Source organism: Pongo abelii, chromosome 3 (assembly GCF_028885655.2).
Source record: "Pongo abelii isolate AG06213 chromosome 3, NHGRI_mPonAbe1-v2.0_pri, whole genome shotgun sequence".
In the NCBI taxonomy this organism is placed as follows: domain Eukaryota; kingdom Metazoa; phylum Chordata; class Mammalia; order Primates; family Hominidae; genus Pongo; species Pongo abelii.
This window is the reverse complement of record NC_071988.2, coordinates 140,028,308-140,049,237: the sequence shown is the minus strand read 5'-3', so window position 1 is coordinate 140,049,237 and position 20,930 is coordinate 140,028,308. Positions and strand designations below refer to the sequence as shown.

The following is a 20,930-nucleotide window of genomic DNA, read 5'->3' as shown; positions in this document are numbered from 1 at the left end:
TAGCAGCTAAATTATTTCAAGAAATGGAATGACATTTTGTAAGCCAAACGTAGTAAGAAATTCCAGTAACAAAAGTTAAGCTAAAAATGTAGTACCAATACTGAAAAAGGGCTACAAAAGGTAGCATACTTGGCTTTAATTTTCATTTTCACTTGTAACCTTTAAGAAAAGAACTATTTGGGGGAGAGTGACAGATTTTCTCCCAGTCTTCCCTAACAATTATAACGTTTATTTCAAGTACATTTTCATTTAACTGAGCATGTTGTTTTCCTCTCTTAGAGTTCCCTCCAGAATTTTTGAAGTGTTGTCATATCTTTGTTGAGTGTCTCATAAGTAAACATAGCACTAAAGATGTGCTTTTGTGAGAATACTCAAAAGAATCATGTAAACACTTGTACTTTGCACAGCCCAGGTTGGTATTTTTGAATTGCTGGGGTGTATTCAAGTAAACACAAGAAAAGGTTTATAGAAATGTAAAAAAAATGAATTTATGAAGCCTTACTTTTTATGCTGTAGCAAAATAACTGAAAAGAAAATTATCTGGATTCATAATAGAGGAATTGAAAGTTTGGTTTAATTCAGCTTTCTCAGAGTTTGAAGTTTATGTGGACCTTTGGGGTCTTTGAGGTAAGAAAGCTATAAATAATCCAGGACAGCCTCAAATTCTCAGAGTACTTGCACACACATTTAATCTCTCTGAAAATATGCAAGGTTGATTAGGAATCTTGAAGTCTACATAGTACTAATTTTAAGTGAAGTTTAACATTTCTGAAAGAATAAAAAGTTGATATCGATTTTTGTTATAACCACCGTATACTCTCTGGTATTTATAAAAGCCACCAGGACAGTAATGCTTGCAGCACTGAGATCGCAAACACAGGAAACTACATAAATCCTATAGACAGCTCTTTAGGAGAAAAACATTGTAAAAAGTCAGATTGTATTCTGAATTTGTGTAAAAATATAATTCCTTAAAGAAGTAATAACATTTTGATTATGAGATCTGTGTAACAGCAATAACAGTATCAATGGCATGGCTACTTGTTAATTTTACAAACCATGGTTGTTACATGGGCTTTGGAATTTGACAGACCTGGGATAAAACCCTTTCTCCAGCTTTCACTGGAAAATTTATATAAGCTCTCTAAGCCTTGCTTTCTTCATTTTCAATACGAGACTAAGCAGCCTTACAGGTGGTTGGGAGAATTAACTGAGGATGTATGGAAAGCCCTAGGCACAATGTCTAGTAAATATTTTGGAACTCAACAATTTCTCTTCCTACATTTCCTTAAGAGAGTCAAGAATCTTTCTCACTGAACCGTAAGGTTCTGTTTCATGCAGCGGAAACAGAATCACAGAATTTCAAGTTTCACGTTTCCTGATCTGAGCAAAAATTAAAGGAAAAAAACGGGAAATCGGGGAGACTAGTTTGGAGGCTGCTGCAATAATCTAGGTGTGGGCTGAAAATTTGGAAGTGAAGTAGGGATGGAAAATTTTGAAAAGGAGCAGGAGCTGACAAAAGAAAAAAAATACTGAAAGAAATTGTTAAATGCGTGGGAACATGGAGTGGGAGACACAAAAATGCCAAAGCGGAGCCAAGGTTAGTACTCATGTGAAATTGACTCTTACTTCTTCTTCTGCCATCACTTCCATCTCTGCCATGTTTATAACCACCTCTCAGAATGCAAGTGCCCCCTCCATCTTAAGTAAATGAAAGGCGTAAAAGGAAAGAACAGTGAAAATTCGGGAGCAGCAGGCATGGATCTGGAAATAGACCTCCCCCACCCTCATACCCACATCTGACTCCAGCCCACTAGTATGAGTTTCTAGGATAATTCATAAAGGCTGTTAGTTCATTTTGTGTCCACATAAATTTGGACAGTAAGGCACTATTTTCATGCAGTACATGTGCTAAATTTATCTTTCTTTTTATGAAATCGTTTAAGTTACCAGATAAATGTGCTGAAGATGAAATCTAGTATTTCTGTTGGAGGAAAAAGGGAAAGGAATTGAGGAATTCTTTCTACAATGTCTATCTTGTTAGAGAGTATGGAGTCTTCCCATAGGATGGAAAAGAAGGTAATCTGGACAGGAATTTACAAAGAAAAGAATTCCAATCAAAACCACTTTCAAAAGTTCAATGATATATCCAAATGAGAATACATTTTGCACCACTGTAGATATGGGTAAGAGGGAGTATCCTCATGTAGGTGAAATACAGAACTTCTAAAGAAAAAGCAGCAGTTCACATTTGCAAAAAGTTTAAAGAAATACACACAGATAGAAAAGTGGGAGGCTTAAACCCTGATGTTATTTTTACCTGTTATTCTCTTTTGCTTCCTCATCATCCATCTGATTAAAAACCTTATTGAATCTATGTCAGAAATACTTTTCACATCTCACTTCTTTATGATCCCACTTCCACTGGTTTAGTTAAAGCTGGGTTTTATTTCCTATTCTTTGGTTAGTTTATTAGTAATCCAGTATGTCTACTTACATCCAATTTTCCCCTGCTTGTCTTCATCCTAAACACTCCTTCTCTAATGTTCTGTGATTCTACCACCTATGTGGAGGTGCTGGAACTTAGGAGTAGGTGACAGTGTTATCTTGGAGCTCAACGTCCTTAAAATATGTAATTCTAAAAATAATTAGATATGATGTTTCAATTTAGAAAAACAGATTTTAAACTATTCTGGTGAAAAACTAGATGTGAAACAATTGCTAGAAATATACCAAGGGAACACAGCTAAAGGATATGTATTGCTCTACCACAAATCTCTAACCATATTAATATGTTCAACAATACCAATAACTTGAAGATGCAAAAGTCATACTTGTAAAATATAGGGATTACACAAAGCTAGGAAAGATATAAAGCATGTTAAATAACAGAGTCAGTCTTTAGCAGGAGGTTGATATACTAAAACACTGAACATATAACAAATATGGAATATTAAAGGGACAATTGTAATTCCAAGGCTAGCATTTAGTTTAAAAAATCAACTGGATAAAAATAAACACTTGAAGGTTTAATAAACGGCTCATGGACAGAGGGTCGGGCAGACACAGGTGTGATATGATGGTGTAAAAATGTAATGCGATCTTTGGCTACATTAATAGAAGTAAAGTGCACATAAAAGAAAAAATATTTTACCATTTTCTGCTTCGATAACACCACATCAGTGGACAATAATGTTCAGATTGGGGCATATATTGGGAAGAAGAATGACAAATTAGAAATTGTATGAATATGTCAGCTGGGATGATGAGGGGCTTTGAAAACCTGTGGAATTGCTTCAAGATACATAACTGGGAGAAAGCATCATGCCTCTTTATTTTCTGTATTTCTGATGCTTTGATATCTGGGCCTTGCTGACCCTGGAGAGATTGCTGTTATCAGGCTAGTCAATTCCAAGAGATAGCAAACACCACCCTGAGAGCACTCTCAAATGTAAATCAAGCAGTTCAGAGCTCCTACCCTCCTCTGCTTCCTTTATCAGACTCTCATATGTTGAGCAACTATCTCTTTGATCTAATCACCCCAGAGCCAAGTATTAGATGACTAAAGACAGCTCTTACACCTCAGAGCATACTGAAATTATTCAAAGTAGCTAATCCTGAGCTTGCTTACCCTGTCTTGCCTTACCTTTCCTGCAGAAACCACAGCACAGGCTCTTGCCCACAGTTCCCCGCTGCTCCCTCTGCCTCCTGAGCAACCCTGGTGCTTCCCCTTGTGGCCCTGCATCCATGGCACATTCCCTCTCCTGGTAACTGTGAATAACAAACTAATCTTTTCAATGGCAGTCATCTCCAGATCTACTGGACTCATCATACCTGAATAATAATAAAACCTACATTTTAATACAGTAATGATAGAATCTTAAGAGCTAGAAGAAATGTTTACTTTTATTTTTCTTTAGCAAACATTTACTACCTACTAGATGTCAAGCACCATTCTCTATACATAACTTATCTAGATTAGAAGAACTCTACTTCTTAAATCTATATGACTTCCATACCTTTCCTTATAAATATAGTGATTCTAGTCTCTTCTAAATCTTAAGACTGACTGATTATCTTCTGGAATGATAATGAAAAATATCTACCAACCAGCTTGCCATGCCACTGACCAATCAGAACTGCTGCCAGCTGGACAGCTGGAGATCGGTGCTGGAGACTCTTTCTGGGCCAGGCCCCTTTAGTTTCTGAGTAATGGGGGAGATTTGGGACACCTTGGGGAAGAATCTGATGTGGTAGCAGGATAGGGGTAAAGTATTGTCACATTTCAATATTGTAATAACTGGCATGGCCATACCAGTACTCTTAGTTGAATAGTGGCCCTGATAATATATCCCTTAGTCTTCTCTTTTATCTCTTGCCTTCCTGAATTTCCTTCAGCTATTCATTTTATGAAGTAAATTATAGACTTCATCATATTGGTCATTTTGCTCTGAACAATGGCCAATGTCTTTCTTAAACTGTGCTGCTTGGATTACTCTAAAGTGGCCTACCAGCTGAGTGGACTCTTTGCAACCTGACTGGAATTCTCTATTAGGATGCCTAGAATTATACTTTGTGTTCACTGTCAATAAAAGGAAAATCTCATATGCCTTTTTATAAAGTGCATCACTGAAATAAAAGTGGTAGTATTCATTCATTCTCTAGCTGGCAAGCAAACTAATTAAAAGATCATCATATATTCCTTAAGCCAGCAAGTCTTTCAATATAGTTTAAATTACATTTTGATACTATAATCTTTATTTCCATATTGGAAAAGTTAACATGCTCTCTAATCTAAAAAGTTTTATAATTGACAATAGACATTCCAGCTAATGTAAATTAACAGGTTCTGCTGCACTTGGAAAAGAGAGGCAAAAAGGACACCATTTAAAAAATGATGATGATACAATTAGAAGTTCAATCTTCAGTAAGATTTTATGTTATCAGGAACATTGTTCTACTACTGCTACTTTTAATAGTATTGTGTATAAAAGCATTAAATATCATCTGATATTGGCAAAGAGTTCTATGATAGAAATATCTATTAACTAATTTATCATTAAAAATTTAACCACCACCATTTTCCAAAATTCAGATACAGTTCTTCAATTGAGAGTATATACTATTGAAGACTTTTTTGATGTTTAAATAGAATACTATTTTACCTTTCTAATGATATGTTATTCTATTTTAAAAACTGTACAGTCGATATTTTAAATTTTGTGGTAGGTCATTATTAATGATACATTTAATCTTTGTCTCAGAATTTGTACCTTTCAAAAAAAAAAATCCCCTGTTGAAATTGCAGCTTAACCCCTGAGTTATCCTATATTTGGTAACTAAAAATTTTTTCCATTCAACCTCTAAAGCTGCATTTCCTGATGGGTGTAATCATCAAATGCAAGTTTGCTTAAATGATTTACTTGACCTTTCATAATAAACTGTTAGAGCTTTCAAAGCCAAATTAAAATAGACATCAAATTTGTTTGTGAGTCAGATGTGTCCACATTGTGCAAAAGTATAATAGATAAGATGTATTTGTTAAAACTCAATGAAAATAGCAGGTATGTGGCTGTAAATAATGATAGCAAAGGCCGAAACCCAAGTTTTAGATCAGAGTCTCAGAAATTCTCTTAGCTGGAAGGGTACTTTAAATGTCCTCTAACCCAATTACCCATTTGAGTATTGCATCCATGACCTCCATTCTTGTTTGAACACCTATTTGCTCCCAAGACAGCCCACTGCTTCTTTGCATGTTCTTTCGTTTTCTTCATTGGGAAATACCCACACTCATTTTAAAATCAAGAGCCTCCAAACTGGTGGAGAAGAGCAGGATATAATCCAATTTAGAAATGCCATATTAGCACAGGTTAAACATTTGCTTGTTCCATCTAGTGAGTTGAAGTGGAATTTTCTCCAGAGTACTTTCCATTGAATTAAAGTGGATTCTGTAACTATACATGATAAGTGATATTTGGTCAAGTGGAAATTTCCTCAGATTTAGTTTTTTGTCTCCCCTACCCCTTTGACCCCCCTCCAACATTTTAGAGACTCTGCCTATATTAGGGAACTTCAGGGAATCCGAGGGAAAAGTTGTCCTGTGAGTTCCCCATCAAGTTCTCCATTTCCTTTATATTACCAGCATAACCAGATATTCCCTTGGATTACCAGCAGAAAAGAAATCTTGATTCACACCTGTGAATTGGGTTGGGAGGCTAAGGAGGAAGCCTGGGGGGGCACACTTTATGCCACATTAGAAGACTTAACACTGCAATTTTTGCAGCATTAAGATTTCTGGTCTTAATTATACTGCTAGTGAGTTTTATAATCATGAATAAGTCACTGCATTTCTCTGATTTTCAGTTGCTTCATCTATATTGGGAAAATAAATAGACCTACAATTCCAGGTTAATTTGAGAATTAAAAGAAATAATAAAAATATGTTAAAATTGGAAACCCTTGATCTTTTCTTATTATAGCTTTAAAGTCAGCAACAATGCAGTTTTGTAACTCTAATGCTTAATGGAAAGTAAAAGAGTTAACACATATTTAGAAATTGGGTAAAATTCACATTAAACAAATGCCATCCCAATACAAAGTAAACTTTTAGACTTAAGGATTTTTGTCCCTCTTACCTGTCAGTCCAAACACCTCAGGAGCCTAGGCAAAAATTAAAGATGGCAATTTTATGATACTAGATATAATGATAAAAACAGAAGCTGCCATCTATTGAGTGTTATATGCTAATTGCTGTTCCCAAATGCCTTATATATATGTGCTCTTTCATATTGTTATGGCTGGGGAGGGACTGGTTCTGGATTCAGTCTTTTTTCATATCTATCCTCTTGCAACAAAATAAATTCTACTCGTCCTGGATTTGATTAAACACTAAATAATATATTTGGTCTTATTTCTGAAGATGTATTACAACTACTCTCTTCTGCTTCAAAAACAATAATTTGAATTGCCAACATGTAGTTAGGAATGACGCTTCTAAGAAATCTGCTCTGCTTGACACTTAGGTGATTAAGAATGACCAGATATTGTTTTTGAATTATTCTTTTACTCATGATACTTTTTAGTTGGGAATTCTAAAAAATGCATATAACTCCTGTACATGCCTGTTCTAGCATATGTATTAAGTATATTCTTTTTTTTTTTTTCTTTTTTTGAGAGGGAGTCTGGCTGTGTCGCCCAGGCTGGAGTGCAGTGGTGCAATCTCGGCTCACTGCAGGCTCCACCTCCTGGGTTCACACCATTCTCCTGCCTCAGCTTCCTGAGTAGCTGGGACTACAGGTGCCTGCCACCACACCCAGCTAATTGTTTGTATTTTTTAGTAGAGACAGGGTTTCACCATATTAGCCAGGATGGTCTCGATCTCCTGACCTCGTGATCCGCCCACCTCGGCCTCCTAAAGTGCTGGGATTACAGGCATGAGCCACTGCACCCAGCCTACGTATATTCTTAGGATATGTACTTCCAAACATCTGCAAATGTTTTAAACATAAACATAATATTGGTATTCATTGATTCGTTCAAGTAATAATAGAACACCTATTGTTCTAGATACTATTCTAGTTTCAGCAGATGTAACAGTGAATGACATGTCTTTTATCAAAGCTGCTTTGGTACATTATTTTTGGAAAGCTATCAAAACAACCACAACAACAACAATAATTTCACTCCTCACTTCTCAGTATCTTATCTTTTACTGGTGCTTTACTTTACTGTATTTACGTATTTTCTTCTCTCACAAATCCCTTTCTCTTTTTCTCAACAGATTTAGAAATAAACCACAAAGTAATTTTTTCCTCACATAATTTATTACTGATTAACATTGTCAATATCAACAGTCTAGATTTCTGAAAATGACAGAATTAATGTCTCCTGTTTTGAGATATGAGTTTTAGCACTTTCTGTTACAAATTCTGGGGCTGTTTTACCAATTTTACATGCTGTTTATTGTTTGTTTATTTTTTTAGGAAAAAAGATGACTCTCCTTCTCACAGCAGTTTGCATATACCATCAAAACATTTTCACAACATCAGCATGTAGGAGCACTATTCTTGCTTTCTTGACAAAATATCAATATGTGGCAAAGGTGTACCTGAAGCTATTTGTTTATTTGGGGGAGTAGATTGAAGCTAAAAGACAAATATGGGCCCCTGATGCCACCATAAAGTATTTGGTCTTGTATATCCTTAAGAAAAAAAATATAGTGTATACATTCCAACCTTGTCTTGTATATGTTTGAGTAAGGTACTGTGAGAACCAACTAAAACTTCTTAGCCCTAACAGTTGGTGTAGAAAACCATTCCATGTAAGTGTACCTCGGTACTCTCTCTGATCACAAGCACATTTTTCTTCATAAGGTGCTTATTTAAACTTTTACTATAAATTTCCCTGTCCCGAATATAAACCCTTCAGTATTACATGGTGTACCTTGCTTCAGCCAAACAAATGTTCCATCCATACAACATATATGTTTGCAATGCTTTTAACTGTTTAGATTGAGTCTTTATTACCTCATACAGTCATTATGGTCTCCTACCTGCTCTTTTCCCTCAGCATCATTTCAATTAATCCTCATCCCCAAGATTTATTCTTATTTCAGGATGTATCTAAAATCTCATTTTCAGAAGAACCCATCTTGGGCTACTCCCAGTGATACTTATTTCTTTGAACTGTGGGTTTTGTGTCTGTAAGGTTTGTCATTAGGTCTTGAAAAAGTATTTCATTTTGTTGGGGAATTGTTTAACGTGCGTATTTCTGCCTTCTCAGTGCAGCAGGAAACTCCTTCTGAACAGGAGCCATGTCTTAGGCCCTCTGACCATAATGTCATAATAAATCTTGTATCTTGTGAAGTCCCTCTCAAATTAGATCCTTCAAAACATTAAGCATAGTGGTGAGCACTCAATACAAACTCAAGAGCCACATACTGAAAGGCGGCAATACCAAAATCTTCTAAATGATCATATGGAAAAGCCACTTAAAAGCGCCACTATGCCACAATATAAGAACCTTTTGATTTCTCCAGTCAGTGTACACTACTTCAATGCAACAGTCAAAGTGAGTTACTTACTAAGGCAAATTTTTTGTTGAGAATCATCTGCTCCACCAAAGATGACTCATTGTGGAAGAGGTGGGGCTGCATATGGCTCCACATGTGAGGAAACCACCAGAACTCATCCACAGACCCCAACAGACAGTCATCTCCTTCGTCTTCCTCTTCAGTTCCTTTGGGGGGGGGGAAAGATTATCCAATTAATTCCAGTTACACTGATCTGTGATCAATCAATCAATCTACCTATCTATTTAATCTATTCTCATATATGTACTTAGAAGACATCATTTATTCTGTTTTACATATAAGGCTTTAAACCCAAATGTATCAAAGGAAAATCTGTTAATCTGGAAATAATCAGAGACCATGTAAAACTCTTAAATGTTATTAAACATGAGACAGGATATGAAATCACTGCAGGATGGAAATATATAACCATTCCCAAGGATATTAGAACTCTTAACTTTTAGCATTTTTGTGCAAGTTGTAGTCTGGAGAGAATGGGGGATAAGTAGGAAATGTAATTGAGGAAATATGAGCAAGGAATATGTGTCACAGCCTCAGTAGTAGTAGGTCATTGTGACATGGGCTGTGTATACAACAAAATAATTCTTTTATTCGGGTTCCTCCTTAGGTCTGGGAAGAAGCTACTCAGTATTTGGCGAAAACTGACACATAAGAAAGAGAAAAGAAGGAAATGTGGAAATTGTTGTTGGGAAAATTAGAGAAAACTGAAGGATAAAAAAGAAGAAAGGGTGAAGGTGATGGACAGAAGTTGCGAAGTGGTGAAATCATGGTCATCACTATCAAAACAATCCAAGCTGCTCCTTGGTGGTACACTCATGTTCCTTTCTCTCAAGTTGTTGGAAGAAGATTTTCCGTCATGAAACTCTTTTTTCCTTAAGGGTCAGCCCTGTTTTTGTTTCTCGGAGGTTTCATACTTGAACTTATTTTATTTCCTCCCATTTTCCTTGGCCTGCAGTTCAGTTGACTGTGCGAAATTTCACTATTCTTTTAACTTATTTGAAGGGGCTGAGAGTCCTTTTTATACTTCCCTAGGCCTATCTTCTTTACTATAGCATAAAATAAGAGCAGTATAAGGTGCTCACTACTGTCCTGGAATATCATAAGATAATACTAGTCATTACAAAATTATGCAGCCACACTTGAATTTTAGCCACAACATTGAATCTAATAAGCTCCCTGAGTAGTGGGTTCTTCCTATGATGTCCTTTCTGTGTGGAGAAAAATCTCTTCCCATATTTTCAGTGGCAGCTCTGATGTGATTGGTTTTATTAGAGCCCTATAGGCTAAAGATGGAGAATGGACTGCTACCCTGGACCAGTCAACTAAACCCAGTTCCTGTTAACATTGTTCATTCAATTTCCCAAGAGAAGGGAGGCAGAGCCTATTGGCAGGAAAAGAATCAGGTCCTGTGATTTGGTGGGCACTGAAAACCTTTACTAGAGATAAAGGCATACTATGAGGTTTCATAGTCATTCAAATGTATGCAGAAGAAACAAAGATTAAGTGCTATAGAGTGAGTGGAATAGTGTAATCCTTCAACACGGGCAGTCTTCAGTTTCACTTTCATATGCTCAAGTACTCTACTGATATGAAGGAACTTCCTCTCCACTACGTACAAAGATTACATCTTTAAATCTAATGTTTTGTTTTCTTTATTTTTTCTTCTTCATATACACTTATGTTACCATTGTATAGTAGAACAAGTATAGCCTTTGGAGTCAGAAGGTTTTAGTTTATTTGTAGATTCCAACACATTTGAGTTGTGTGGCTAAGTCACATGACCTCTTTAATGTCTGTATTCATGTAGGTAAAGAGATGGACAGCAGTACCTATTTTATTTTTGGGGGGAGGTAGTGTCTACATAATTCTGGCAATATTGGGTAACTTATAATACCCCTTTCTTTTCCTCCTGTATTTCCTACTTCTGTTCTTCTTGTGTTTCCTTGCATGTCTCCTTGAGTTTTTTTTTTTTCCTCATTATAATACTACATGAAAGGAGAAGGTAGTTTTCACAGGTGCTATGTGGCAGAGGTGACATTATATTCAAGAACTGACCAAGTCATTATATTAACTCATTGGCCTGATTAATGAATGAGTCACCAGCATTCTTGGCGCTTCTGAGTGGTTATCTTATGGCTCAGGGAAGCTTCATAGCGAGAAAGGCAAGAAAAATAGGAAGATGGATTCAGGGGTTTAGAAACTCTGATGATCCCAACCATAGCAGGTTCTTGGGTCCTTCTAAATTTGAGGTGATAAATAAGGTGACATTTGTAAAGAAGCATTTTGTAGGTGTGACTGGTGATCTTAAACACATGTTTTGCTTGACATAAAAATGATGTCATTTAGTTTCCCTGCATTAAACATCTCTGCTTCTAACCAAGATACTCCCCTGTTGCTTAACATTTTGTAGTCTCCAGGACACTGTATTAGTGTCAGTTATTTGTTGCCATTTTATTTTCTCACATTGAGAGCAGGCAGAGTCTCTTGGAGTTTCCCAGAAATCAATTCATTCCTGATTTCCACATACCCTGCAATGTGAGTGAGCTGAGATTCCCTAGTTTATGAGAAGTCTCCTCTCCCACTGCTTTTAAGCTCTATTCCCTGTTGCCTATAATTCTTATCTTTCCTTGCAACTTTCCTGTCATCTTCCCTTTATTCATGCTTTTTTAGTTGGCCTCTGCTCAAATATTATTTATCAGAACAGAGCAGTAGATCTCAGGGTTCTTTCAAAAGATAGCTCAGGCATTTGTTGTCCTTTCTTGAATATCATGGTGAAATCTGTGACTAAAATATTCATATATTTGAATCATGCAAGAGTTAGACAAATGATATCTGCCTTCTGACATATTTATCTCAGTTCATATTAGGCACAATTTTATGTCTTCTCTTTATAGATTTGTCTTATCTGATTTCTTTTAATCCTACTTTGAGAATGTTTTACATTAGAATTACATTGAAAACAAATGTCTATTGCTTATTACTTTAAAAATTATGGGCTGGGCGTGGTGGCTCATGCCTGTAATCCCAGCACTTTGGGAGGCTGAGGCGGGCAGATCAAGGGGTCAGGAGATCGAGACCATTCTGGCTAAAAAGATAGCTCAGGCATTTGTTGTCCTTTCCTGAATATCATGGTGAAATCTGTGACTAAAATATTCATATATTTGAATCATGCAAGAGTTAGACAAATGATATCTGCCTTCTGACATATTTATCTCAGTTCAGATGGGATGGTGAAATCCCATCTCTACTAAAAATACAAAAAAAAATGTAGCCAGGCGTGGTGGTGGGCACCTGTAGTCCCAGCTACTCAGGAGGCTGAGGCAGGAGAATGGCATTAACCCGTGAGGCAGAGCTTGCAGTGAGCTGAGATGGCATCGCTACACTCCAGCCTGGGCGACAGAGCGAGACTCCGTCTCAAAAAAAAAAAAAAAAATTATGATTAAAAATCAGTTGAAGTGTAATTAACTATGGGTTAATTACATTTGGTTGGACTGTCGTGGCCTCTTGCCAACTCTTTGCTTCCCCACTTTGCCTACCTTTGTCAGAACTGGAAGAAGAGAGAAGAACAAGAAGTCAAATTCCTCAATTTTAAGTGCCATTTCCTTTTTCTGGGAAGATGCAGATTATATGTATTTTATTTTATTTTATTTTCAACTTTTATTTTAGATTCGGGGGGACATGCAGGTTTGTTACCTGGGCATATTGCATGATGCTGAGGTTTGGGATATGAAAGATCCTATCACTCAGATAGTGAGCATAGTACACAACAGGTAGTTTTTCAGCCTTTACTCTTCTCCTTCCCTCTCTGCCATTAGTCCCCAGTGTCTACTGTTGCCATCTCTATGACTATGAGTACCCGATGTTTAGTTCTCACTTATAAATGAGAATATGTGGTATTTGGTTTTCTGCTCTTGCATTGATTTGCTTAGGATAATGGCCTCCAGCTGCATCCATGTTGCTGCAAAGGACATGATTTCATTCCTTTTTTCATGGCTGTGTAGTGTTCCATGGAGCATATGTATCAGATTTTGTTCATCCAATCCACCATTGATGGACACCTAGGTTTATCCCATGTCTTTGCTACTGTGAATAGTGCTGTAGTGAACATGTGAGTACATGTGTCTTTTTGGTATAATGATTTTCTTTCTTTGGATATATAATAATATCCAATAATGGCATTGCAGGGTTGAATGTTAGTTCTGTTTTAAGTTCTTTGAGAAATTTCCAAACTCCTTTCTACAGTGTTAAGTGCCATTTCTTAACTTATCACAAAACTGTGCTGAAGTCTTATAAAGTTATTGCAAACTATAATTTATTTCTTAATATATTTATTTAAATAACTTGTCTCTACACTATTTTATCTGTAGTATTTGCTATTCTGATATTATATTTAAAATCATCATTGATTGAGAGTTTATGTTGTGTTGTTGTGTCAAGCACTGTGTTGAGTACTTTACAAACATCATTTCACTTATTTCTCAAAACAACCTCATGAGGTGAGTGCCGCTGCTAACTTCATTTTACAGATAAGGGAATTGACATTTGGAGAGGTGAAGTAACTTGTTCCATCTCACTGAGAGGTTTGAGACAGAGCCTGAATTGAAATTCTGAGTTCTAACTCAGATTGAGCAACTCCAAATTCAGGGCCCTTAACTATCATTCACTGGCCAAATGTTGAGTCTAGAAATAAGATCAGCATTTATTCATTCAATATAACATTGCTCTTCCCATTGTTAATTTATTCTATAATATAATTAGAATGTACAGGTACTACTGGATCTCAGTGATTTGGGGAAACATAAAAAGCTAACAAATCTATAAATAAGGAGAATCTTTTGCCATTCAGCTTCCCTAGTCAAGGATGGGTTAAGACTATTTTTTGACACTTCACAAGCTATGTGACCTTGGGCCTCTTTAAGTTTCTATGTTCTTATCTAGAAAACAAGTTAATACATTCTTTAACTTCTAGGATTCAGTGAAAAAGTACATGAAAAGTGTTTAACAAAGCACTAAAAGGGAACTATGATTTTTATGTTTTACCCCTTTATTTCTCATATAAATGCACATACCCTTCAAAATTTAAAATAAATCAAACAAGATAAAGCTGTCTTCTGACATAAAGTATTACTATTATGACAATGCCACTTTTCTTTTTTCCTTCAAGACTGAGTAAAATGGGTAGAATTTTTTTATAGAAAAAGGAATAGCAGTTTCTTCATTTAGAAAGGAAGACAATATAATTCAATTACTTTTTATCCCATCTAATTTTTGAAAGATCAAATATTAAATTTTGTATCTTTTCTCTCTAAAAAATGATTTAACTGGTCTTAGACAACCCTGGCTAAGTTTTGTGGAAACTCTCATATTATACACAGATAACAAGACCCTTTCAAACCTTGGCTTCTGTTTCCATCTGTGTTGTACTTTCTCTCATGTAGGGAGAGGATACTCTTATTATGAGCTGTGGGAAGTGCTCAAGTAAAGAAAGAGGACAAACCTTGCAGAGATGAGAAGGAATGACATGAATTGGCTAGCATCATTCCCCAGTATTCACCGATGGGCAAAAAAATAATGGAGTTGCCAGGAGTGTTTTCTTGTATTTCTTGAGCAAATCTGGGCTGTCCTGGTTTTGCTGTGATGTCTCTTCCTACTAGCTCCCTCTCCCCCTAAACATACCACATATTTCACCCTAATTTTGCCATGGTGGTTTTTTTATCCATATGATAATTTTCCTTTATTCAATGGATGTCAAAGAATCTAAGATAATCATCCTGAAGTTAGGATGTCCTAACTCAGAAGTTTAGGAAGAGGTTATGGGCAGTCTTCTGTTTCCTTAAGCTCTTGGGGCTTTCCATTGTGAAAGTTAGTGACGCTATGAGTCTAATTTCGCTAGAAAGATGAACTAAACTTCTGCACATAAAGAGAAAGTTCTCACTTCACATATCTATTGCCAAGGTAGAAGAACTTTCCTGTAAGAAAAAGACTTAAAATAGATGTCTAATTATGTTTTTATTTTTGAGGTCACAATAAGAACCAACTCACTGAATCATAAAACAAAGTCAAACATAATCATGAGGTTCCCGGTTGTTAATATTTAAAATAATCACAGAAAATGTGTATTTTATATATTGATCTAAGAAATTCAGGGGAATAAAAGCTTCAGAGCTTCTTATGTTAAAGTTATTCTTAAAACCTACACAATTTTCAAATTGGTAGGTGAAAGTTATACGTAGTTGTATGATTATACATATTGTATTCATTACACAAGTTTACAATAGGAAAATACTATAGTCAAGTCTCATGGCTCTCTAACTTCCATGGAAACAAATGGAAATTGACTTACTCTAGAAATACAGTATACTTCTTTCTAAAAATAAAATTACTATTTATGTTGTTTATGTGCATATGGAGATTATATTGATGTTAGTAGTATATAGATAAAATTCTCAGCAGGATATGTTTATTAAACCCTTGAAGGTACTCATCAAATACATACAAAGTAACTCTTGCTCATATTATCAAATGAAAAATTTGAAAAGCATTTTCAATTGTAGAAAACTGATAACCTTGCTTAAATATGATATCACTTTAAAAAATTACTTATGTGTTTATTCATTTAGATCTAACACACATATACGTTATAAAATGCAAAGGCTCAGAAAAAATTTAGTAAAAAGTAACTCTTCTTTTCATCTCTCTTGTTTGATTCTCATATTCTCTTCTTCACTGATATGGTTTGGCTCTGTGTCCCCACCCAAATCTCACCTTGAGTTGTAATAATCCCCATGTGTTAAGGGTGGAGCTGGTTGGAGATAATTGAATCATGGGGGAGGTTTCCCCGCTACTGTTCTCATGATAGTGAATGAGAAGTCTCACGAGATTTTCTGGTTTTATAAATGGGAGTTACCTTGCATTAAGTTACCAAGCCCTCTTGCATGCTGCCATGTAAGACACCCATTTGCTCTTCCTTCATCTTCCGCCATGATTGTGAGGCCTCTCCAGCCATGTGGAACTGTGAGTCCTCTAAACCTCTTTCCTTTATAAATTACCCAGTGTCAGGTACGTGTTTATTAGCAGCATGAAAACTGACTAATACATTCATGGTTACCCATTCCTATCAGTTTATTATGAATTCTTCCACAGATATCCTATACTTGTATTAATAGCTCTTATATAAAAAATACTTAATTTTAGCGTTGTTCAGTTTATGATTTTTTTCTTTAATGGTCAGCCTTTTCTATCTTATTTAAGACATCTTGCATAGCACAAGTTACTTAACTACTTGGTAACTGAGTTTTCTAAGCTATAAGACTTCTATACATGGAGTTGTACAGATTTCACCTCCTCTTTTATTTTTATACAAATGGGAACATATTCTAATCACTGTACTATACCTTGATTTTTGTATAGCTTTTATCTTCTTTATTTTTATACAAATGGGAGCATGTTCTAATCACTGTACTGTACACTGATTTTTCAGTGTTTCTTGAGAGCTTTTTCTATATGGTTTACATTTAAAATTATTTCTTTCTAATGACTGCGGAGTATTCCATTATATGAGTATACCAATACATGTAATCAGTTTTTTTAACTTCTAAAAATACAGATCAATGCTTTCAATCAAGAAATTGTGTTCATCTATCCTGAGGCAAGTCAAAATATCTTTACTCATTTTAATTATGATTGTGAGAAAACTTTTTAATTATTCTCAATATTTAGAGTGATTTCTTTTCACATTTAATAGGGAAATCCAGAATGAGAGTCCACAGTTACATGGCCATATAATTTATAATAATGACACTATGAAGCAGAGGGAAAGGATGGTCTTTTCAATACTGGGTGCTAATTAGATTCTTCTTCTTCTTCTTCTTCTTCTTCTTCTTCTTCTTCTGATTATTATTATTATTTTGAGATGGAGTCTCGCTCTGTAGCCTAGGCTGGAGTGCAGTGGCGCAATCTCGGCTCACTGCAAGCTCCGCCTCCTGGGTTCACGCCATTCTCCTGCCTCAGCCTCCCTAGTAGCTGGGACTACAGGCACCTGCCACCATGCCTGGCTAATTTTTTGTATTTTTAGTAGAGACGGGTTTTCACTGTGTTAGCCAGGATGATCTCGATCTCCTGACCTCGAGATCCGCCCGCCTCGGCCTCCCAAAGTGCTGGGATTACAGGCATGAGCCACCACACCCGGCCAATTAGCTTTTTTTTTTTTAAGAGACAGATTCTTGCTCTGTTGCTTAAACTGGAGTGCAGTGGCATGAACATAGTTCATTGCAGCCTAGACCTCCTGAGCTGAAGTTATCCTCTCATCTCAGTCTCCCGAGTAGCTGGGACTATAGGCACATGTCACCATGTCTGGCTAACCAATTAGATATTTTTATGAAAAAAAGACCCCTATCTGATATATACACAAAAATCAATTCCAGATGTGTCACAGATATATACATTGCCAGCCTAGGCAACATAGTGAGACCCCTTCTCTACAAGAAAAATTCGCCAGTCATGGTGGCATGGGCCTGTAGTCCCAGCTACTCAAAAGGCTAAGGTAGGAGGATTTTTTAAGCCTTGGGGGTTCAGGCTGCAGTGAGTTGTGTTTGTACCACTGCACTCTATCCTGGGCAACAGAGCAAGACCCTGTCTCAAAAAGAAAAAAAATTCATGTTCTTGTAGTATGCAAAGATTTCTTAAACAAGATAGAAAAGGCTGACCATTAAAGAAAAAAATGATAAATTGAATGACCTAAAATTAAGTATTTTTGTTCATTAAAAATGCCATAAGGAAAATTAAAAGACAGCCAGACAGCAGGAGAAAGTACTTGGAACACATGGAACTGTAAACTTCAAGGAAAGAATTTCTACAAATCATTAAGTAAAAGCAGAAAACCCAGATACTCCTCAAGAGATGATATCCAAATAGCCAGTCAACATATGAACAAAGATCATTTACTGCTCTTCAGAGAAATGTACATTAAGACTCTAATATGATATCTCTACATGTTCACCAGAAAAGCTAAAATTGAAAAGACAAACAATATCAAATACTGGCAAGCATACAGAGCAACAGGAACACCCATATTGTTGGGAATATAAACAGGTACAACCATTTTGAAAAACTGGCATTTTCTACTAAAGCTAATTATAAGTGTGCCACATAACTAGCAATTCCATTCCTAGTTGATGATTAACAAAAGAATACTCAAGTCCTCTGAAGGACAGGTATAAAAATGTTCATAACAGGAAGTTATGAACATTTCTATTCAGAAAAACTCAGTCTGGAAACACCCAACCATCTACAGCTGAATGGAATAGACAAGTAAATTTTGTATGTTCAAACAATGGAATACTGTACAGCAAGGAAAAGGAAAGAATTATAACCTATAGACAATAATATCTCTGAAACAAAAATAACATTGTACAAAATGAGCTGGATACAGATGAATCTTTACTGTGTTATTCCTTTTACATACCACTCAAAGCCAAGCAAAACTAATTCATGATATTAGAAGTCAGGATACTACTTTTCTTTGAGAGAAGCTAGTTATTGTGAGGGGCACAAGAAGTGGAGATTTTGGAAGTGTTCTCTTTCTTGATCTGCCTGTTGTTTACACAGCTGTGTACACTTTGAAAATTCACTGAATATCACATTTACTATTTATGTACTTTTATATATGTAAATTATAATTCAATAAAAATGAAAGGCCATCAGATAGTTCCATAAACTTTCAAACCATTAATATTTTACAAAAATTAAAAAGTAGCATGGTAAATGGAATTGAATGATAAAATGCTGGGGAGGAACATAGGGAATGTAGGAAGGTGTGGGCAGGAAAAGTGTGCAATTTTAAATAGAGTGATCAGAGAAGCCTTAATGACAACAGTTAATCCCTTTTTTCTTACCTGTATGGTAAAATTTCCCTGAAAATCCCAGGTTGAATGTAAAATTTGTGATTTGTGCACGCAAAAGATTCTGAGTATCAAGCAGGGCCTGAAATATATAATTTAAAAAATATATCAGGTAAAGAATGGCATTAAAAAGTTTCCAAAGATATATTCTTTTTGCATTCAGAGGATAAAACCAGTTCCTTATACATGTGAGAATTAAATGGTGGAAAATAGTTTCTTTGTCACTTTAAAACTGGAGAGATACTTTTGAGTTTACATGAAACACATACATTTATTTATCCTTTAGCTTGCAATAAATCAGCAAAAAGTGTCAGTTGGAAAAAGGAAGTTAAATGAAAAGAGTTTATTCTGTATGTATCAAAGGAACTACAATCTAGTACATAAAATATATCCAATTTACCCTTCAGGCATATAGATCACCAATTGCCAAAAGAAGGGCACTCATTTTTAGTGAAGATATGCAAGAACGTATGTTGAAAGAAACAGATTATTTCTCAGACAAGTCTTTGGTTTTCAAAATCAAAATCTGAGATTCCCAAAAGATAATGATTGTTATTCAAAATGAGATATCATAGTAAAGTAGATCTCCAATTTGCCCTTTCATTAAAAAACAGACTAATAAAATATCCTCCTTCTGATAAGTAAAGCTATTTTGAATTAGAGTTTTGTTATATCCTATAAAATATTTACCATGCTGAGTATTTAATGTACTTTTCTTTCTTCTTTTTTCTTTCTCAGTCTTAAAGTCTGATTCTTATATTCCCTCTCTCTGTCTCCTTCTCTGTCTCTGTCTCTCTGTCATACACACATACACACACACACGGTAGTTGAGTGTTCACTTCAACTAGGCAGAAAGTAATGCTGTTAGATTTGTAAATGATCTTTCATAGATGAAATTAGTGGTAGATCCTAGCTTAAGGATATAGATCCAAATTAGGCACTCCTTTTACTCTATCACACCTTATCTTCTTTCTCCCTTTCCTTAATACAGTTGGGCCCATAACTAATTTTCTTAATCATAAAGCTGACATCTGGAAGGTCTGCCTCATCATGTTTATGGTCCCAACTTTTTTGGAGCATAAGCAGATAGAGTTTTTTATTCATTGACTACCCCATGATTGTATGCTTTATCTGAATGCAAGAGATTCTTCCTGATTTTGAAAGCAGAGGTAGAGAACTTCTGGGTTCAAATTTAGACTCATCTAGCCAATAGTAAGTTTTTGAAATTTAGCTATCTAATTCTTTTGGTATCACTACTCTCTTAACATAAGCAAGCTTTTTGGTGTGCACAACTGAACCATGTAATATGTGCGTCCTGATGAACTCAGAAATAGAAGACAGGCCTGTTGGTGGATCTCTATACCTAACTATGGGAGCAAAAGAATGAACTGACAGCAGTGTCATCAGGGACAGGTTAGGTCCTTACAAGGTGGGGCATGGTTTGGATGGGGGAGGAGGAATCCAACCAGCTGGACATGATGAAGTTACAAGTGGGACTTCTAGGTCAGATGCTGGACGCTGGTGTGGGGAAGGATGTGCTTAGGTGTGAGATATATAGTATACATATACAAGTGTCTGTATATGTGTACCGCTGACAATTATAATACACACACATTTTGTGTATAAATATATATATATTATATGCTGACAATTATAATATCTTCCCTTTCTTTCTTCTCCCCTTCTTCCTCTCTCAATTCTTTTGTTCCCTAGTTGAACATTCTAGCCCACCCTTCCTATCTTTCCTTCCACTTAGATCATATCTTTCTTCTTTTTCCATTTTACTCACTTCATTTCAGTCTTTTATTTTTTTTCTTTCAGTGGTTAAAATATAGATTCTAAATCTATTTGAACATATTTTTTGTGTGTTCAATGCTTTAAGTCTTACAATTTGGTAAAATGAACATTCTTTTTGCCTTTCTTTTTGTTCAAACTTAATT

The 20,930-nt window shown here is 35.7% G+C and overlaps 1 protein-coding gene across 1 annotated transcript in view; it reads right to left on the bottom strand.

Moving 5' to 3' along the window:
• Positions 1 to 20,930, bottom strand: part of NDST3 (N-deacetylase and N-sulfotransferase 3) — a 218,025-nt gene that overhangs the window by 128,637 nt on the left and 68,458 nt on the right. The window contains exons 3-4 of the mRNA XM_024246070.2: positions 18,985 to 19,072; positions 9,083 to 9,237 (exon numbers count right to left, since the gene is read on the bottom strand). Coding sequence (XP_024101838.2) covers positions 9,083 to 9,237; positions 18,985 to 19,072 — 243 coding nt within the window. The remainder of the gene's footprint in view (positions 1 to 9,082; positions 9,238 to 18,984; positions 19,073 to 20,930) is intronic.